Source organism: Leiobunum rupestre, chromosome 10, assembly GCF_980474605.1.
Source record: "Leiobunum rupestre chromosome 10, qqLeiRupe1.1.hap1, whole genome shotgun sequence".
Taxonomy (NCBI): domain Eukaryota; kingdom Metazoa; phylum Arthropoda; class Arachnida; order Opiliones; family Sclerosomatidae; genus Leiobunum; species Leiobunum rupestre.
Window position 1 is genome coordinate 47867787 of NC_143393.1, and position 20685 is coordinate 47888471.

At 33.7% G+C, this 20685-nt stretch overlaps 2 protein-coding genes across 2 annotated transcripts in view; both read left to right on the plus strand.

The window, feature by feature from the left end:
• Nucleotides 1–20685, plus strand: part of LOC149926075 (uncharacterized) — a 374126-nt gene that overhangs the window by 326784 nt on the left and 26657 nt on the right. The gene's annotated exons all lie outside the window — the stretch shown is intronic.
• LOC149926081 (uncharacterized) lies at nt 8108–8835 on the plus strand. Its single transcript, XM_090160834.1, has 4 exons — nt 8108–8149; nt 8339–8446; nt 8519–8725; nt 8788–8835. Exons 1-3 carry the CDS (start codon nt 8108–8110, stop codon nt 8690–8692), a joined length of 324 nt encoding a protein of 107 aa, XP_090016960.1. The 3' UTR covers nt 8693–8725; nt 8788–8835.

Sequence of the window (20685 nt, forward strand, 5' to 3'; positions counted from 1 at the left end):
GAGACTTTTAGCCATAATAGGTGAAATAGTTGTTGATGGTCACACAGAATTGCCGTATCCTGGATTTGTAAGCAATATATTGTATGGCTCTTTACAAATTACATTTTGTGAAACATGTATATTTTTTCTAACTTCAAAAGGGCATTATAAATGGGTATAATCTACCTACCATGGAAAATAACACTCCGGATATAAGCACAATCGCTAATCAACAACCCAGTGATGGCTCCAAAGACGCTACTGCCACTGAATTAGTAGTCATTAATGATGATTTAGGCAATGAATATGAAATTGTTTCTACAAGTACTGCAACATTGTATCCAACCATCGCATCTACATCAACTGATGAAATACACCCACAAAAGACTTTTGAAAAAGTGAAAGTTGATAGGATTACGTGGAAAAATTTACAGTTACCAACAGAAACTGTCACTAACTCAGTGTCAACACCAAGTACGTATTTCCAAAAATGAGTGTTACAATAATAACAAATATATAATAGCTTGTTCTATACATTCAAGAATATCGGAAACGAAAGAAAGATAAGGAAGGGAACATTGAAATAGCAGTAAAGAAGTTAAAAGAACTTGATGATGAGAAAAACCAAATTAAGAAAAGCGTTAGAGATTAAATGAAAACACAAGGAGAAGCTATGATGGTTTTTGCAAAAGCAACAGAAAGAATAGCTAAGGCCAAAGAAAATCTGATAGAAATTGAAAAGGAAAAATTACAGATACAAAAAGAAAAAGTTGGGGTTCTAAATAAATTAGCTACTGCAGAAGAGATGAGAGCCATGGCCAAAAAACAACATGCAATTGCAACAACTGCTAACACAGCCATATTAGCCCAAATATTGAAAGAAGTAACTGTTTATTTTAAAAACCCATAACATTTCACAATTCTAAAATGATGATTTAGTTCCTAAAACTTCCTATGCTGTTAACGGCGATATTTATGTTTTTAAAGCTGTCAGCTGTGGTATCTATTTTAATAAAACGTTGCAGTTAAAATAAAACCATATTTATCATTTCTAAAAGCTACATAATGGTTACCTTGTTATCACTGTCGTTGCAAAATCCTAATAATTTCTTGTCTAACTGCTGTACCAGCAGCTAACCAATTATTATTAATAGGCTCATTACAACCATTTATAATGATTTCATCCTCTTCATCAGACGAATCCGGATCTTCATCAAGTTCAATATTTCTCTCGATGCACAAATTGTGAAGTGTGCAACATGCATTTATAATGCGCCCCGCTGCAACTGGGTGGTAATGAAGGACACGATGACCTAGCAAACAACGAAAGCGCTGTTTGAGGACCCCGTTACACCTTTCTTACAGCTTCTCGTTTTAGTGTGCAGTTGAGTAAACCTCTCCTCCGGTGAATTAGCTGCAGCATTAACAATTGGTGTTATCAACCAAGTTTGTAGGGGGTACCCGCTATCTCCTAAAAACACAAGTGTAATTATTTAACTTAACATATTAAAAAATGTTCTTACCAAGTAACCAGGCAGCTCTTCGGTCTCTTAAATATTGATTTTGCATAAAGTGATGAGCAAGGTCCATTCTCCAGATATGGGAATCATGTGTCGAACCAGGGAATCGTGCATTTACACTGAGAATTCGAAGGTTACTATCACAAATCTAAAAAACCAAGAAAGATATTCCATGAATCTTATCCTCCGTAAACATTAAATACTGTTTACTGAGCGTTTAGTATTTACTCACAAGCTGAACATTTATTGAATGCGCTCCTTTCCGATTAACATATAGGTTTTCCCTGAATCGACAATGCCAATATGCGTACCATCAACGCAGCCAATGACACCCGGAAAACCAGTTGCATTCATAAATCTGTAATAATATAATTAGATATGTTAACTAGGCCTAGTGCCTTTACAGTATGTACAAAACTTTACCCAGCTTTAACAGGAGCTTGTTCCTCATTGGTCACAGGAAACCTAATAAGTCGATTCATTAATTCTGGTTCATCCATTATAGCTTCGCTGACAATACGAAGACACCTAGAAACAGTCGACTGGCTATATCTTAAGAATAAATCCTGGCCAATTGGTAACTGATAACACCCCACGGCATAGAATCGCAATGCATTAGAATCTGCAAATGACAATTTATTCAACAATTTGCAACAAATCATGAAATATTGTATAACTGAGAAACATACCTTGCTATCAACTGGAACTGCTGTGCATAACGTGCCCGCTAATCTATTATCCAACAAATGACATAGCTCTAAGACAACACATCTTGGAAATTGAAATAGTCGTTTAAATTTTTTGTCACTTAACTCAAACGCTTCTGAATAATCTCTTATGACCCTTTGTCTTCTAAGATCTCCTTGATTATTATCATTTTCATTTTCTGCAGCATCTCTTAAAATTTCTAATCAAGATTACAAAATTTAAAAGCGCCATCTTCAAAAATTAAAGCTACGATGGACAGTCAGGAACCTTGCGGAAAGATCGTACAACAAATACTCAGTTGGTCGGATGTTATGGAAAATCGTCGCAGTACCTGCTGTAACATACGGGAATGAGGTGTTATGCCTCTCCCCAAGAGTTATGGATGTATTGGAAAGAACACAATTCGAGGTTGGGAAAACAGCCCGAAATGCGGGACCATTCACGGAAAAAGCTGCGGTCCAAGGTGAAATGGGATTTTCCACAATGACCCACTGTGAAAAATAATGGTATAAAAATGGCATATTAAGGGTATGAAAAAAAATAATATACCATTAGGGGTTGAAATACAACACGTAGATGGTTTAAAAAGGGTTTAGATATTTTCAGCGACACTTTAGGGTTTTAAAAAAGACCCCCTTGTCCGTTCACGGGTTGAAGTAGTATCCATATCCAATATGGTATGGAAATGGTCTATATCTAACACCTTTAGGGGAATGTTTAAGCTTTGAAGAAATCTTTTAAATGTATATTGTTTTCAGCACTTAAATGTTCTCAAAAGTTAATTTGTAAAGGTCGTTGTTTAGTGGCTTAGCTACGAAATCAGATATATATATATATATTGGATATAAATTGAAATACTAAAGTTGATTTAAAGCTAAAAAAATTGTTATATTTAACAATTAATTAAGCGATTAATAACCACTGGCGTAGACTGGCGGTTCTGTGTCCAAACCCCCTCCCCTTTGACTGTAGAAAATTTCCACCCCTTCGCGACACTTTCACATCTCGACCCCCCTCTCTTGATGAATGTCTCGCTACGCCACTGTTAATACCATATAACAATATTAAAATAAAAATTGTTTAAACTTTGACAAGCATATTTATTAACATTTGAAAACATGAAGACAAAGTCACGTAACGCTAGATGGCAATGTATAGCTCCTCAAATTCTGTTTTTGCCGCCGCGAAAAAAAATAACGTTTTATTAGAGCGCGATATATATATCAAATTCTTAGTCATATTGGATTTTCCAATTTATGTTACTTCGTTGATTTTTTTTAAAAAAATAGACAAACTCGGTACTTCCTCACATTTTTTTGTAAAAAAATGTTAGTATTTTTATTTCGTAGAAAGAAAAGACTCGCAATGGGTAGTATTGAATAAGTTATCGGACCAAAGTCCAATGACCCCCCTCTAAGATTTTGAAAAGTTATCGGTCATTCGCAAAATGTATCGGACAATGTCTAGTGTCCTGTGCTTATTTCATGCCCTGACTTCCTGCCAAAAGAATCTGCAACGGAAATAAATTTTGCAATTGATGATTCACGGTTTAAAGTAGATTATTATTAATCCAACCATAAGTATATAATTATGTTACATAAGTATATAATAATGTTACATAAGTATATAATAATGTTACATAAGTATATAATAATGTTACAAAAGTATATAATAATGTTACATAAGTACATAATAATGTTACATTAGTATATAATAATGTTACATAAGTATATAATAATGTTACATAAGTATATACTAATGTTATAGAAGTATATAATGTTGTTACATAAGTATATACTAATGTTACATAAGTATATACTAATGTTACATAAGTATATAATAATGTTACATAAGTATATATTAATGTTACATTAGTATATAATAATGTTACACTAGTATATAATAATGTTACATAAGTATATAATAATGTGACATTAGTAACAATTCGTCGAATAAGATACATTAGAAAACGTTGCGTTGGTCATTGAATATACATTTTCCGGGAAGTCTTCACTTAGAACTTGTTTTAAGTGAGTGGGTAATTTATCTTTAGAAATAAATTTCCCAACTTTCGTGCTTTGCAAGCCATTTGGTTGTTCATCTAGCATATTATAACACTGCAAATATTGATGTCGTGAGGCCAAAGTTTTAGTTATATTTACACAGTTATTAGAGGCTTTCGCTATTTTCTTAAAGTAACTGTGTTTGCTCTCGAAACGCATACACGAAATACCTTTTATAGTCAGTTGCAGGCTAAGAAAGACAAAATATATAGTACAGTCGGCGCAAGGATACCTTAGACCATTTCCGGCCAGTCGAGCGCGCGAAATTTGCATTTGACCACTTTACGGTCAATTTCAAATTTCGTGATTTTCATTGTATTTTCGCGCCATCTAGGAACCGAAATTGGAATCTATTTTTTAATTTCATGTTGTCACGAGTTTAATTACTGAATACAGCCAAATTATTTTGATAAAGAAGGTTCGATAATGGAAGCTCCAAATATTGTAAATAGCCCAAGAGGTTACTATAAAAAGCATGATAAAGGTTTATTGTTAACAATTATAGAGAAAAATGTAATTTTTAACGTCTATAGCTCATTAAGACAACGTTACCCCCAAGAAAGCGTGGTAACTATTTTAAAAGAAACTGCCGATTTAACTGGTAAGGCGTATAAATAAATTTACAAAATTAAATAATTATACAAACTATTTTAAATTTAAGAATGATAAAAATGCCTTATCTTTTAAATTTGCTTGCCACCACAATTATGAAATTCAAAAAAAATTCCAATTTTGTTCTCTAGATGGCGCTAAAAGACGACGAAAAGAGCAAAATTCGAATTTGACCTTAAAATGGCCGAATTCAAATTTCGTGCGGTGGAATGACCGGAAACAATCTTAGGCATCCTTGCGCCGATTGTACTATATATTTTGTCGTTCTTGGCCTGCAACTCACTTTTTTTTTGAGATACACACACATCGGTGTCGACCCGAGGCCTTAGACACCAGCACACACACAATAACTGATTAATCAGGGCAAGATATGTGGAACGGCCACGCCAACGGGGGGATACGTGGGGACAGGGGTGGGGACACCCTTGGCGGAAGTATTCCGACCAACCGTTAGGGGATTGGTGGTCGTCCTCACACGGCCATCCTCAAACTCTGCCTCCCGGACGCCTGGGATTACAGGAGTGAGCCACTACTCCCGGCCTGCAACTCACTATAGAGGCCCATATTTTTTATAGGCCTTAGCGTAATGAATTAGGAAGTGAAATTTTGGCGTCATAATTTCACTACCAATTACGCTTGATACCGAACTTAAAAACTGTTCGATAAGGTTTTGAAGTTTAGGGAAAAAAGTGACGTGTAAATGCAAGGCGTATACGTAATCTACAATTTCCCTAAGTTGAAGATAAATTTTCCAGTGTAAATCGTTTTCATTTGGCAAATATTCGGCCAACATGAATGGCAGAAGTCTAAACAAGCAAAAGACCTTGCTCGCGGAACCTTTTATATGTCCATTTCCTGTAATTGCCGCTCTTATTTGGGTTTCCGGGCAGCTTGATTCGGTTTTACCAAAATGAAATGTTTTTATAATTTGGTTTAATTTATCTAGAGTCAACTGTGAATTTTTAAACATATAATTCAAAATGTGTTTTAAAATTCTTGGAATAACACCTTCATTTAAATCGTGCATTACATCAGGTGGCAATTGTTGAGTAAGGTCGAATCCCGTGATGTTCATAAGCGGACTTTCACTCCTTACACCGTACAATGATTTTTCATTGGGATCTCTGGCAATGCCTTGTAAGTGGTAAAGGTGACGATCCAAAGTTCGCAGTTGTAACCGATTTTCTATAGTATTCGTTGAAATCTTTTCGTAAGTTATCATGCAAAATCGGCATATCCTCCCCGAACTAAAGCACGAGTTAAATCCAGCAAGTTTGGTGAGTTCTAAATTGTCTCCTGAAAATATTGCAACTGTTGCCGTTAAATATGTTCCCAGACTTTCGATATATATTCCTTCTCTTGCCATAAGATTTAAATCATAAATAAGAGGCCCAAGAGCTTCATGAAAACCATCCGCACAAATATTCTAGGCAGATATTTCAATGTCGAAAAAAGGTTTCGTCAGAAATTTGTGTTAAAAACAAGTTTGATTCTGAACGATATCGGTTTTTTATAGACTTCCCCGAGGTTAACGGGTGTTCACAAATTACGTAACGCAAAAAACGAACATTTTCAACTCTCCCCCTCCCTCTCGCTACGAAAAATATCAAATGGATAGACCCCTCTTCCTAATTGATGTAACAAACTTCGAACCCCCTTAAATTATAATAGAATGGAACAGCTGATATGTAACAGATGCAAAATAGAGAGAACAATCTTTGCAAACTCGGTTGCTTAGAACCCCTTCAGCGTTACGTGATTTATGTACAGCCCACGGCAAAATTGAAGGGTTCTACACCAAAAAATGCATTTGAAACATTAGCTTTATGGAATTGTATTCGAGGAAAAACGGGTTTATGTCTCAAATTTGAACCAAAATGATATTTTAAATGTCTTCCAATTCAACTCACGGAACATTGTCAGTCCTTAGGGTGTGATGATTTAGATAAATTAGATAGACTATCAATAAAAGATTTAGCGTTGGGAGTAGAGAAAGTGTCATACTTTTGGTGTATTAAGTTACTTATGTTTAAACATATATGCTGTGCTATACCATCTGACCTAACTGAGTACTACATATGATAAAATGCTAATCAAAATAAATCGAAATTTATTAACTTGTTAATCTTTTTTTTTTCAATATAGAAAAAGCGATTAAATGACAGTTCAGAATTTTCAACGGAAAAAAGAAGCAAATATTCTGAAATTCAACCTCTAGATGTGCCTTCTACATCGTCAGGCCCAGAATTGGTAAGACTACTTTATTATATTTATAGTAATATTTATGTATTCATTATACATTAATATTTTCAACAGGTCGACGTCCCTAAGACTGTTCCAGATGGAAGTGAGAATGAGGGTGAATTAATTGCCTGGTAAGCAAAACACTGGCGTATTTAATTATAGACTGAGAAGACTTAAGCTTTGGCAGTGGTGTACCCCTCACAAGCTGGCGTTAATTTATAGTCTTAGTTCTTAGGAGGGGGGCGGGGGTGGAAGACCGGGGTCAAGGCACACATGCCAATCGGTACCTAACACGTTGCCACGACACCACTGAGCCTAGGGCTCATAAGCATCTACGGATGGGGGGGGGGGGGGCAGTGGAACCGGGACCGAGCGCTAATGAAGGTAACTTGTAAATCGGTTTGAGATAATGTGAGACACACGAAGGAATAACAATTAATTATAATTAAATATCAACGATACGAAATAACAGTTAAATTGCTTAAATCAACTAAACACACTTAGTATAGTTAGTTAACATTTTATTATATTTAGTTTAAATAAATGTTTTGACGGTTTAATTTGTACGCCCTATGAATTGTAAAGTACTTTATTTATTCCATGAATGGGGTTCCTTATTTAAGCTCCGTCAAGTCAAAAAGTTGATTTCATGATTTATAATTTATTCTATAAATATTGTAGGTTTGTAGAAAATAGAACGGAAGATTTTGGAAAATGTACACCAACTACATTTCTTATGAAGTATACTGTCCCCGAGTTGCCTGAAATATTAAGTAGCGCGGAGAAATATAACGCTCTTTCCGACCTGGAGAAAATTACAATGAACAAAGAACTTAAGAATATTTTGTTCAGTGATTTGATTAAAAGATATGGTTTGTAAGTAACCTAAAGTATATTTCCAACACTATAGTTTCGCACTGTAGGCTATTAAATATCTTTTTCAGGTATCCATACCACAAAATCGTTGCCGAGAAATTGGTTATGAAATATCCGCATTTTAAAACAAAGCCAGGACAAGGGCATGTAAGTTATTTTACATATTTTAAACAGCAAATTTAAATCTACAGTGAATTTTTCAATTTGCAGCAATTTTTAGAGCGCATTTAATTCCATTTTAACTATTATTTTTTTCTGAAATTGCTAAACAGGAAATGCTGTACAGGACTTTGAAAAACAAATTTAAAGGTTTTAGAAAAAATTTACCAAACATAGCGATTGTGGCCGAACATAAAAAAATATGGAAAAGAATCTTACAAAAATATATCGGCTGCCAGTGCCGGTTCAGATATTGACACCATCGTCAATGTGGACAGAGCTCAGGTGACTAGTCATTCTGCTATTTAACAGTAACGGTTTTGATTAACTACAAGATATTATTTATTTTCTTTAAAGCTTGTCGATATGGAAATGTTCGAGGACGAGGATAGCATTGCCGCCCAGAAATCGTTAATGGCAACAGAATTAAAAAAAAGTCAAATAAACTGGGAGTTAATCGACACCAAAATGGATAAAACCATGGCGGATAGGAGACTGATTTTAAAATCTGAAGATGTGTGCAGCGTGTAGCGAGAGTATCCAGCACTTTCGGACTCCCGACAAGTATGGAATAGTGTTACGCTTTAATAAAATATAACATTTAATATTTTATCATTTAAACAAAGATTTTATTGGAATTTCAACGTATAACCAAAATTAACATCTCAAAAAAAAACTGGACGAAAAATTAAAAATGTTTTCTGACGAATTTAAAAGCTGCAATTTTAGAGGAGCTAAAAAAGGAAACAGTGCCAGAAACGATACCGAGTAATTTTTTTGAATAAAAAAAGTCATAGTTTTATAATAATAGTTTTCTTATATAGGTCTTAAGAGATCACTCACAATTTTGCTCATACCATCTCGGTTTAAAGAAAATCACGATAAGTTTTTTTTTCCCCAAAGGTGACATCTCAAGATACCCGAAAGTGCCAGTTGTAGTATTTTCCAGGCAAAAAATATTATCGAATACCGAATACGAACTGTACATCGACCAGTTTAAAGTTACCGATGTTTCTGGTTTTTACACTGCAATAACTTCTCTCGTATCCACCTATTGGATATTCAATATCCAATATCCAGCTGAGTTATTTAAAACCTACAGTTTTATAGAATCTTTTTTTTTAGAACTAAATTTCACGAAGTGCACTGCTCAAGTGAATAGGTTAATCAACACTTTGAAAAAATGCTCTTTTGGATTATTTAGCGTTCTGTATTTGTATTTTATTACGGGAATTGAAAATAAAAACAATTATTTATTCTTTAAAAAGCAATCCTTTTCTCTAATTCTTTAAAACATTAACATTAATTTTTTAAACCGAAAAGGGTTTAAAACAAGATGAAATGGGAAAGAATTTTATACTCATAATGGTAGCAATTTTAACTTTTACGAAACTATATATGGTAGAAACATATACCATAAATGGTAGCTCCGCAGACCGTATATGGTAGATACGAATACCATATGTGGTAGTTACATTTACCATATGTATTAGATACGAATACCATATGTGGTAGTTACAATTATCATATGTGGTAGATACGAATACCATATACGGTATAAATTTAAACCAGCCAAAAACCCTTAAGGGTCTTAAACGAAACCATTGAGGAATCATTTTTGGACAAATCTGACCAAACCTTTAGTGGTTGAAAAACACACCATTATTTTTAACAGTGCAAACCGTGAAGCTAGAAGCAAACTAGGTTACCTGGGCCATCTAAAGTCCTTACCAGACTGCAACCTAACAAAACAGATCATTAACTACATACGCCAGCATGATGTCAATAAGAGCTGGACCAGACAAATAGCTCGACTAGACCGTGAAATCGGTATCGGTACATCTAGGGGCCAGGCCACGACATATAAGGAATGGAAAAACGTTGTGACAGCTGAAGCGAATGATAAGGCTATCTCTAATTGGCAGGCTGCTGTTAGATCAAAACAAAGTCTCCAAGTGTACGCTAGTAAGAGTTCTATAAAGGGACTTGGTACAGTTGTTTGCTATTCCAGGCTAGAACGGGGGCACTGCTTACTAGTTATAGACAGTCCCAACTGTTTGCTTTTTCCCCACACTGCCGCCTGTGTGGGGCAACACACGAAGACATCCGCCACATATTACTAGAATGCCCCGCGACTTCAACTGAAGATAGATCTATGCAAATTTTCTGGCAAAAATAATTTCTTGGTTTTCACCAATCTTTTCAGTTGCCTTAAAATTCCGTATTAGGTAGCCGGAATTTCTTAGTAGAGAATAAATGAAACGAGAAAACACCCGTGATATAAATGGAAACTTAAATACGGGTCACACGAAAGAAATAACTTAATTTAAGTAAGAACTAAATGAGAGGTCAAGCGATTTTTTCAAAGGTGAGTGTACTTCGGGAATTAAGCCAGCTCTTGACATTTCGTAACCTTTTTTTGTTCATTCACGTTGACTATCTAAAAGTGATGGTGCCCCATGAAGTTGAAGGACAACAACAGCATTTGAATTTAGTCACGCCATTAGATAAATGCCCAAATTTATTTGGTTAGTTCCTATCAGGACCTAAGTACTTCGAGGAACTATAGAAAATAAATTGAACAAATTCGTGAATATTTTTCGGAACTTTACAAGAATTGTGTCTTGTCCTTACAGTGTCATGTCTTCAATACTTTGTTGGAGAAACGTCTTTCAGACTCTTTGAAAAAATTTCGTAACCTCACAACCAAAAATAAAAATAGAGTACGCCACTACTCCGATGTATTTTCTGATTCCCACAGCCACATGGGTTAGAGGTATTCTCGGCTTCACTTTGATTAAGTAATATATCTTGATCTTTGAGATTTTTTCAAATTTAGAAGTATCAGTCCAGTTGAATGGAATTTTAATAATATGCCAAGAGTTCAACCAATAAGGTCCAATATGCTAATTTCGCAGGGTAACTACACGCTGCTTCCAAAAATTCAATGGCTTTGACGAATCCATGACATTAAATATCTGGTTTATTTTATGATGAACATAATAAAATTCAAGCTGTATAATTTGATTTTTTACACTGCTTGGCGGTGATTTCATTTTTATATTAAAAAGCATTTGTTGGCAAGCTACGAAAATTGTTCTGAAATTGGTTTTAATTATATCTGACTACTGTGTTGACATTTAGAGCCAGCTTAGATACTTTGAATTTAATACCAACCACGAACTTTATATCCTAAATGAAACTAGCTTTCCCTTAAGAAAATGGAGGATTATAATTTGATCCAAATTTGATTTAATTTATTGGATCCAAATGTGATCAAAAATTGGAAAGATCAAACAGGGATACAATAACAGTTGGATCCAATTTTGATCCAAAATTGTTTTTACTTTGAGACCTCTCGATAAAATGTAGGATCCAATTTATATCAAATTGGGATCCAAATTGGACCAAATAAGGATAGAATTTTTGAAATTTGAATGCCAATTGGATCCAATTTCGTAAATTGGGATCCAATATATATCGCAATTTGATACATTGGGATCCACTGAGATTGGATCAAAGTGGGATCCCAGCATGAGATTGGATCAAATTGGGATCCAATGAGATTGGATCAAAGTGGGATCCCAGCATGAGATTGGATCAAATTGGGATCCAATGAGATAGGATCAAAGTGGGATCCCATAAGATTGGATCAAAGTGGGATCCAATGAGATTGGATCAAATTGGGATCCAATGAGATCAGAACGAATTGGGATCCAACCTCGCGAAATACAAAAAAGTCAAAATTCAAATTTATTGCATTTTAATAGTATTGAGACCAATTAATACAAAATATTCGTTTGTATTTAAATTAGTTTGGGAATTCTTTTCGAATTTCGCTTAGTTTATTTCCTAAAGTTTTAACGATTTCTTTACGAGTTTCAGGCCACCCTTTTTTCTTTGAAATTTCAACATGTACACATTATTTAGGAAGTCAAAATCTTTTATCCAATAATACGGAATGCCCTTCTTGTTTTAAGAACATATCACTAAATGTAGCTGACCCTTACCAAAATGGGAGTCTTACTTTAGTCTCCAATTAGTCTCAATTTAGGATCAAGGATTTTTAAGTATTATATAAGCATAAAAAACTAAGACTTGAATTGTGGGTCTTAAACAAACCTATTGTAGTCTCACAGAAAGAGTTTTAATTTTATATATTTAATTGAAACTCATTGTAGTCTCCTATGGGAAGACTAATTTCTTGAGACTTAAAAATGACTTAATTGAGTGTTGATTGTGGGTTACAATTTTAGATTAAAGTAAGAGTCATTTAAGACGTAACTTTAGTCTCATATGGGAAAACTTATTTCGGAGGACTTAAAAATTACTTAACTGAGAGCTGATTGTGGGTTACAATTTTAGATTATAATAAGTGTCATTTAAGACTTAACTTTAGTCTTATAACGGAAGACTTATTTCGGAGGACTTAAAAATGACTTAACTGAGAGTTGATTGTGGGTTACAATTTTAGATTAAAATAAGAGTCATTTAAGACTTAACTTTAGTCTTATAACGGAAGACTTATTTCGGAGGACTTAAAAATGACTTAACTGAGAGTTGATTGTGGGTTACAATTTTAGATTAAAATAAGAGTCATTTAAGACTTAACTTTAGTCTTATAAGGGAAGACTTATGTCGGAGGACTTAAAAATGACTTAACTGAGAGTTGATTGTGGGTTAAAAATTTATATTAAAACATCATTTAATTAAGACTTCACTTTATTCTCATATGGGAAGACTTATTTCTATGGACGTTAATGACTTAATTAAGGGCTCATTAAAATAATTTAGTCTCAAATAGAAAGACTTCTATGTCTCAGCAGAATTGAAAGAGCTGATTGAGATGTTTCTACAAATTGAGATTTAAGACTTTCAAACCAATTTATTTGTATAATTACTTGTATGAGACTCAATTAAAAATCTCGTTTTCATGTGTCTGCTTAATGATAAGGATGTGTACAACTGATTTTGTACAAAAAAAGTAATTTTTTCTCTCTTGAAGATCTACCAGTCCAAGTAATTCACGAATTGGTATTTTTAATGTTTTTAATCTCTTTTACGATTAATTTTTGCATCCTTTTGTAATGGACTTTTTTACTTTTTAGCAATTTCAAATTTTCCTTGAATCCATTTAGCTACCCTTACCAAAATCGTGACTGTCACTTTTAAACTTAAAAAAGTTTTATTTAAAGCTGCCACAGTTCCAAATACAGCCTCAAATCAGATTTAATTCATACTTATTCTGAGAAAATGAGTCTTAATTACGGTTCAAAAATCTTATAAAATCAAGTTTTAAATAAGTATGCAAGAATAAATACATTTAAGACTTCATTTAAGCTGCCACAGTTCCAAATACATCCTTATTGATTACTTATTTCATACTTGTTTTGAGTCTAAATCAAGTCTTATAGCCACAGTTACAAATACATCGATCTTTATTTATTACTTATTTGATACTTGTTTTGAGTCTAAATCAAGTCTTAAAGCCACAGTTCCCAATACATCGATCTTTATTTATTACTTATTTCATACTTGTTTTGAGTCTAAATCAAGTCTTAAATGTGTTTATTCTTGCATACTTATTTAAAACTTAATTTTACAAGATTTTTGCACCGTAATTAAGACTCTCATTTTCTCAGAATAAGTATGAATTAAATCTGATTTGAGGCTGCATTTGGAACTGTAGCAGCTTTAAATAAAACCTTTTTAAGTTTAAAAGAGACAGTCACGATTTTAGTAAGGGAACGCTAGCTATAATTGGAAATCTGCCGATATCAGTAAAACTAATATACATCCAGGGTGACCTGTATGTGAGCAGTCCACTGCAATCTATAGCGAAATTCTTCACCCAATTATTGCATGGCGATCGCTATATAGCAGGTAGTTTTTACGCTCGGGCCTCCTTTAAAAAAAGATTATATTCTAAATATCTAATTTTATAATGACCCTCTACCTGGCTACTCAAATACTGAATCAAAAATGACTACTTTGTTCAGCTGCCATGCTGGATTGCAAGTTTTAAAATCTCCAGACTTCAAGGATGGTGCTAGATGCTAGGCTATTTTTGACCCAGTTCAGTTGTTTTACACACTCATACTTAGATTTAATTTTACTTGAAATGAAATATCCTATTTGAAGAATTTCAAATATATTATTTAGTAAATAGACTTAAAAATTTTAAACTGTTATTTTATAATAAAAATTTTAATTTTAAGTATGTGAGGGTTTCAAGTAAGTTTAAATTAACCAAATATAGCCAGCCAATCCCGTATGACTATTTTGTAACCAAGCTTCAAGATTCAAGTTGCAAATCCATTACCTATTTAATATTCATCTTAAGGGGTCATTATAGTTGAACTCATGATGAGTTCCATTGTTTGGATTTTACTACAATATAATTTTAAAAGTATAATTTAAAAGTATAGTAAAGTAGATCATATGAAATATTTGGTGTATTGTTTGGACTAATGTACATATATTTATATCAATTGCGCGGCACGTGAGCGAAACTCATTTTAGATAACACTACCAAAATAGCTAGATAATAGGATTCAGTCGAAAGTTTAACATGAAATTTACGATTACTTTTAGTTTAACTTCAAATTGTTACCTCTAAGCAACTCTCAATTATGTATCTTTCCAAGTCCCCAGAAATGAATCTCCCCATATGAGACTTAAGTGAAGTCTTAAATGACTCTTATTTTTATCTAAAATTCTAACCCATAGTAAACTCTCAAATAAGCTTCTTTCAAGTCTCCAGAAATGAGTCTTCCTAACTGAGATTAAAATGAGTTTCATTTAAATATATAATAATAAAACTCTTTTATTGAGACTACAATAGATTTTATTTAGGACCCACAATTCTGGTCTCAGTTTTTTATGCTTACATAATACTTAAAAATCCTTGATCCTACATTGAGACTAATTGGCGACTAAAGTAAGACTCCCATTTTGGTAAGGGTAAACAGAAATTTTCCGTTGTGTGAATATGTGTAATAAATTGAAACTTAATTTAAACCACAGAATTATAGTTGTTTCTTTAATGTTTTAAGAGACATTTGTAACTTGAGCTTGTAACATCAATACCAAAGATATTATTTACATTAATTTGAAACTTATTTAGTTGCCTTCTATAATGTTACAAGGTTCAATAATGAATTGCTTATCTTTTACCAAAACATTGTAACAGAGCATATACAAATTTTCAATTGGAATGGCTAATATTTCAGAATTATTCTGGAATAGTTTGACAGCCGAGTGGGTTACATTCGATTTGGAGGTTGTAGTGAATGGTGTTGTGCAGTCATATTTCTGTACAACTGCAAAGAATTTAGGTTTACATCTACACACACATCTACACAAGCACCGTGGTATGTGTTTCAAATAGAACTTAACATAGCCAAAACATTTCGAATCATTGTGCTTAAAGGAAACTACTGTGCTGTCATGCCTCTTTGATCTGTAATATTTTTCACTATAAAAAATTACATTATTTTTCTTTAGGCGTAGAAAAATTTTTAAAATAAACAGGTCATCACCTAAAATTTTTAACAAACATTCACGGACGTATAATTCATTTATATTTTCACAAAATGAGCCCACAGCATAAATTTTGTCCGAGATTTTTTCCAGCGTCTTCACTTTCTGTCCTTTCTCACTCATTTTGTTACAAAATTGCCAAACTGGAGAGTTACGTTCTATATTTTCTAAAACTAATGGTATACCTTAAACTATGCTAATTGCATTTGTAATTTGAGTGTGGGAATATTGGGTTCCATGTACAAATTTCAATACTGCTCCATTCATATCTTCAAATGAAAAGCAACTGGTCACCCATAACGGTCCTAAGGCATGAACGGAATCTGCTATGTGTAATAGTTGATGTACATTGGCAGACAAATGCCTTTTACCATATAGCTTTTCAAACTCCATCACAAATTGAACTAACAATCTTTTTGAGAGAACTAATTCATTTATAACTATGCTGTTTTTGTTGAGTATGAATATTGCCATAACCAGGCCCATATAATGCTCAAAAAGTGTTTCGTCCATCACGTTATATAACACTGGCAAAGAGTAGTAGAAGAACCAGTTTCTCCATTCTGTTGCCTTCCAATAACTACTCTCACTGATAGACCGCGGACACCTTTGAACAAAACTTGGAGGTCTAATTTTAATTAGTGATTCGTCTATTTGTGATTTAGAATTGCTAATTGAAAATGGGAGAGTTGAATACTGAGTATCAAACCATAATGTAAATAACTTTTTAACACATCCTAGGTAAACCGTATGCATCGAATCAATTGCGGTTGATGATACTACATCAGACACTAATCTTGACAGCATGCTTGGTCCTTTCACCCCTAAAATAAAACTATTGGATTCTAAAGCTTCTTTTCCTAATGTTATCATCTCATCATGCATTCGAAGTGGTTTATCTATCTCGTTTTCTAAAAATGGGTAAACATGTACGTGAGATTTCTCATTAATTGTAAAGGTTTCTCCTCTTTGTTTGCACATTGGGCAACCATATGCACCATTAAACTGAATCATATTCAGGCAAAGACATTTGGCTGGTAGGTCACAAGGGCCACATAAGAGTATACCATGAATAACTTGGGGTTCTCTTGAATCAGAACTGGTTACTACAATACCTCTCATTAACTCTGTGAATGATGAATGTAATGTTTTGAAAAATAAGTTCATGTTGGGTTTGGATTGTCCAATCCAAATTCCAGCAAAGAGAGTATTCTCTTTTCTACATCGTAAATATGTTGGAAGCTCTAATATACGAAGGAACATTGGCCATATGTTCTTCTTTGAAGATTTAAAGAGAGGTATTCCATCAGTATACCACATCAGTGGTTTTTGAATGATAAAAACTGACCAGGCTTCAACTTGGATTTATATGCATGTCCATCATATACATCTTCCAGTGTGTCCCTCTCATGTTCCCTTGAAAATCGGGAGTTAATATTATTTAGAAACCCTTTTCTAGAAAACAGCCTTTTTAGTTGAGACAAAACATTTAGTTCCATAAGGTATGACACATTTTTTTTCTAGCTTAAAGTCTGCATTACAAAACTCGCATACTAAACCAACTGTATTAACAGCGTTTGTTGAGCAAACTGAACAAAGCTTATGAGTTGTGCTAGGCAAATTAAGTATTTTGAAATATTGTCTGAATTTATAGAGAGTTATGAGGCAATAGTTTGGTCTTATGCAATGAAGGTTTATCAATGCAAGTAGGTCTTCAATAGCTTCGCCAGTTAAACTGTGTCTTGTTGTAAACAAAAGAATCGTCACTAAACTTTCTGCGAGAGTTAAAGGTGCATTATTATAAAGAGGTATATGCCCAGGATCATAATCTGCAAAATCATCATCATCCGATGAACCTGATAGCCCACTCTCTTCATGATATTCAATGTCTGGTGGTTCTTCATAGCTATGGTCCGGTGGTTCTTCATTGCTACTGTCCGGTGGTTCTTCATTGCTACGGTTTGGTGGTTCTTCATTGCTACGGTTCGGTGGTTGTTCACAACCAAGCTTTTCACCTGAATTTGAGTTGCCTCTACCATTTAGAATAGACTCATTGTTTTGATTACTGTTCTTAATTTCAGTTAATCCTTCTCCACTATTGTTCCCAGCTAGAAAATTATTGCTATTTTTCTGGTAATTATTATCTAAACCTAGGCAAACTCTCTTGGTAGCTGTATTGCATTGTGTTTGATCTTGTAATGAAATAAAGGAACACTGGTTAAAGAGCAGTATAACAAAAATATCTAGGCTAATTATAGCCATCTCACATTCTCACCTTTTGATTTCTTTATTTGGTTAATATAATAATATTTGGAAGACTTTGGAATGCTACTGATAGGATTGGAGTTTGAAAGAAATTTGGAATAGTTTTTGATCTCTTTTAAAGGATTGAACATTTTAAATATTGAAAAAAAGTAATTCTAGGTTGGAAAAATTATTTAAGTACTTTGCTTACTGATCAGGGTTCTGATATCAAATCTAGATTTAGTTTAAATCCATTTTGTGCAATGTATAAATTTAAGTTAAATATTAAACAGAAAATACGAAAGCTCATTCTTAAGCTGCCATCTTAAATCTTTGTTTCAACCTTAGACCCAGCAAAAAAATAAAAGTCGCCAGCGCGGTTTCAAAATAATTCCAACAACCGCAGGTGATGTTCTGCGTATTTAAAATACATCTGGGCCGAATTTAAAATTTACCAAAATGGCTCGGGAAAAATTCACTGACGTTTCCCTGACTTTATAGATTTTTTTTCAAATTCCATGACTTTTCCTTGACTTTTGGGGTCCATTTTTAAATTTCCTGACTTTGCCCTGATTTCTATGTTTTTCCTGACGCGTGGCAACCCTGTGCCATGCTGTATTGAAAGTTTTAAAATCTCCAGACTTCAATGATGGTTTTTTTTGGGTCAGTTCAGTTCACTTTAAAATCTACACACACTTAGAATTAATTTTATCTCAAATAAAAATTCAAAGTATATTATTTAGCATATATATAAATCATAAATTTTACTTATTTTATCTAAATAAAATACAAGTTACTTTTATTCAAATTCAAATTTAATGTAAGTATATTGACAGTATATTCAAGTGAACTGAACTGAACCAAAATTAGCCAGCTAAGCCTATGGCTATTTAGAAACCATAGCCGGCTGTATTAGAGAGAGCTCTGTATTGTTGTGTAAGCAATAGACTAATGAGAAAGCTTATCAATTTTGTTTTTGAGTAGATAGATAGAGCTAGCGTTATGTAGTATTAGTACTACCAATTAAGGAGTTTAAAATATTTTATGTAAAATGTCTAAGAGCAGTAAATTCACTCATATGTTGGTCATGTGGATTAAAACTAAAAAAGTGGCGTCGCTAGCGCTCTCTGCAGTTAGGGCAGCAGATAGAGTGGTAGGGACAACAACCAATATAAAATGGAAATCAGGGAAATTAAAAGGAAGAATATTGAAAATAGGCACTGGCATGTGGGCCTGCCTAAAAAGTATGAATAGAATAAATAGAATAAAACCGATATGCTGGAGACGAGAGTGTGCCAGGTAGGATGATACTTATTCTATTTATTCTAAATGCGATAATGCTCGTTCTTTTTGACTGCTAGCTACGAAATTAATCATTTAACCATGATTATCATTAAACTAAAACCAACTTTCGAAATTATTAAATACGTGTTGTACAAATAAAGCTAAATAACATGCAATGTCATAAAGGTAAATAAAATATTTACATTCGATTTCGTCGTTTACTTATTGTAATCTAGGCTAGGTTTATATCACGTGAATTAAAACTAATTTTAGAGTTAATTCTAAGGCTAGGGAATCTAGACAATTATATTTTTTCGAACCTAATAGGGAGTTAACAACTGACATAGGTTTGACGTCATTTTCAAAAATCGGCGCGATTTACACGCCATCTCTCGAGGCATCCGCGAACTATATTTCATAATAAAGCTGTGGTCGGCCATATTGGGTTGAAATTATCTGTTTACACACATACAGTCGGAGCTCTAAAGATGGTTAAAAGTTGCGGTGTCAAGGGGTGTTAAAGTGTTTTTGGGGCGATAGATAATGAGAGTAAGATAGGATTTTTCAGGATCCCTCGCGTAGTAAAACACCAAGATGAAAAAACCGAGGAACTTTCAAAAGAAAGAAGTCGTAAATGGCTTAGATTTTTAAGCCTTGCACCTGAAGCCTACAGTGAACATATGAGGATATGCTCAAAACACTTTCTCTCTGGAGGTAAAGGTTAACAAATATTTTGGTTAATTAAAAAAGTATTCTAAAATATATCCAACATATTACAGCACCATCGTCATTGTTTGACACTTCTAATCCAGACTGGCTCCCGTCTAGATTCGTAAATGGCAATGAAAAATATGAAAGCGTCAACAGTTCAAAACTGCAACGTTTTGAAAGAAGACTTAAACGAGCGTGCCCAGAACAACTACCCAACGCTAAAAGAAGAAAAGTCAAAGCTTCACAATTAGATATTTCTAACATAAGCACCAACATCCTCGAAGATAGCGCACTTGGGTTATCATTACAAGAATCGGAGTTAGGAGTTGATACTTCTTTGGTTATGAATAGCACGTTTAATGAAATAAGGTTATCTGAAGTTTCGAAATCTCCTTTAAAAAACATTTCCAATGATTTTGGAACGCAAACTTTTATGGTACGGAAGGATTTCAGTGCCCAGGTAACGGTTGGAAAAGAAGTGTGCGACTTCAGCGGGCAAACAGATATCGCTCCAAAAGCAAGTTCTGATACTCAAACAATGAAAGTTGAAATTATGGAAAATGAAACCCAAACGCTCTTCAGGGTTATTGAAATGTTTGAATTTGAAGCAAGCAAGCTCAAAGTTGAAGAATCTTTCACCGAAGCTGAAAAATTGAAAGCATCAATTAAAGAGGCAGAAGATAAAATTAAAAATTTGTTTGAAGACAATGTTCAACTAATTTGTAAATTAGAGAAACTTCAAA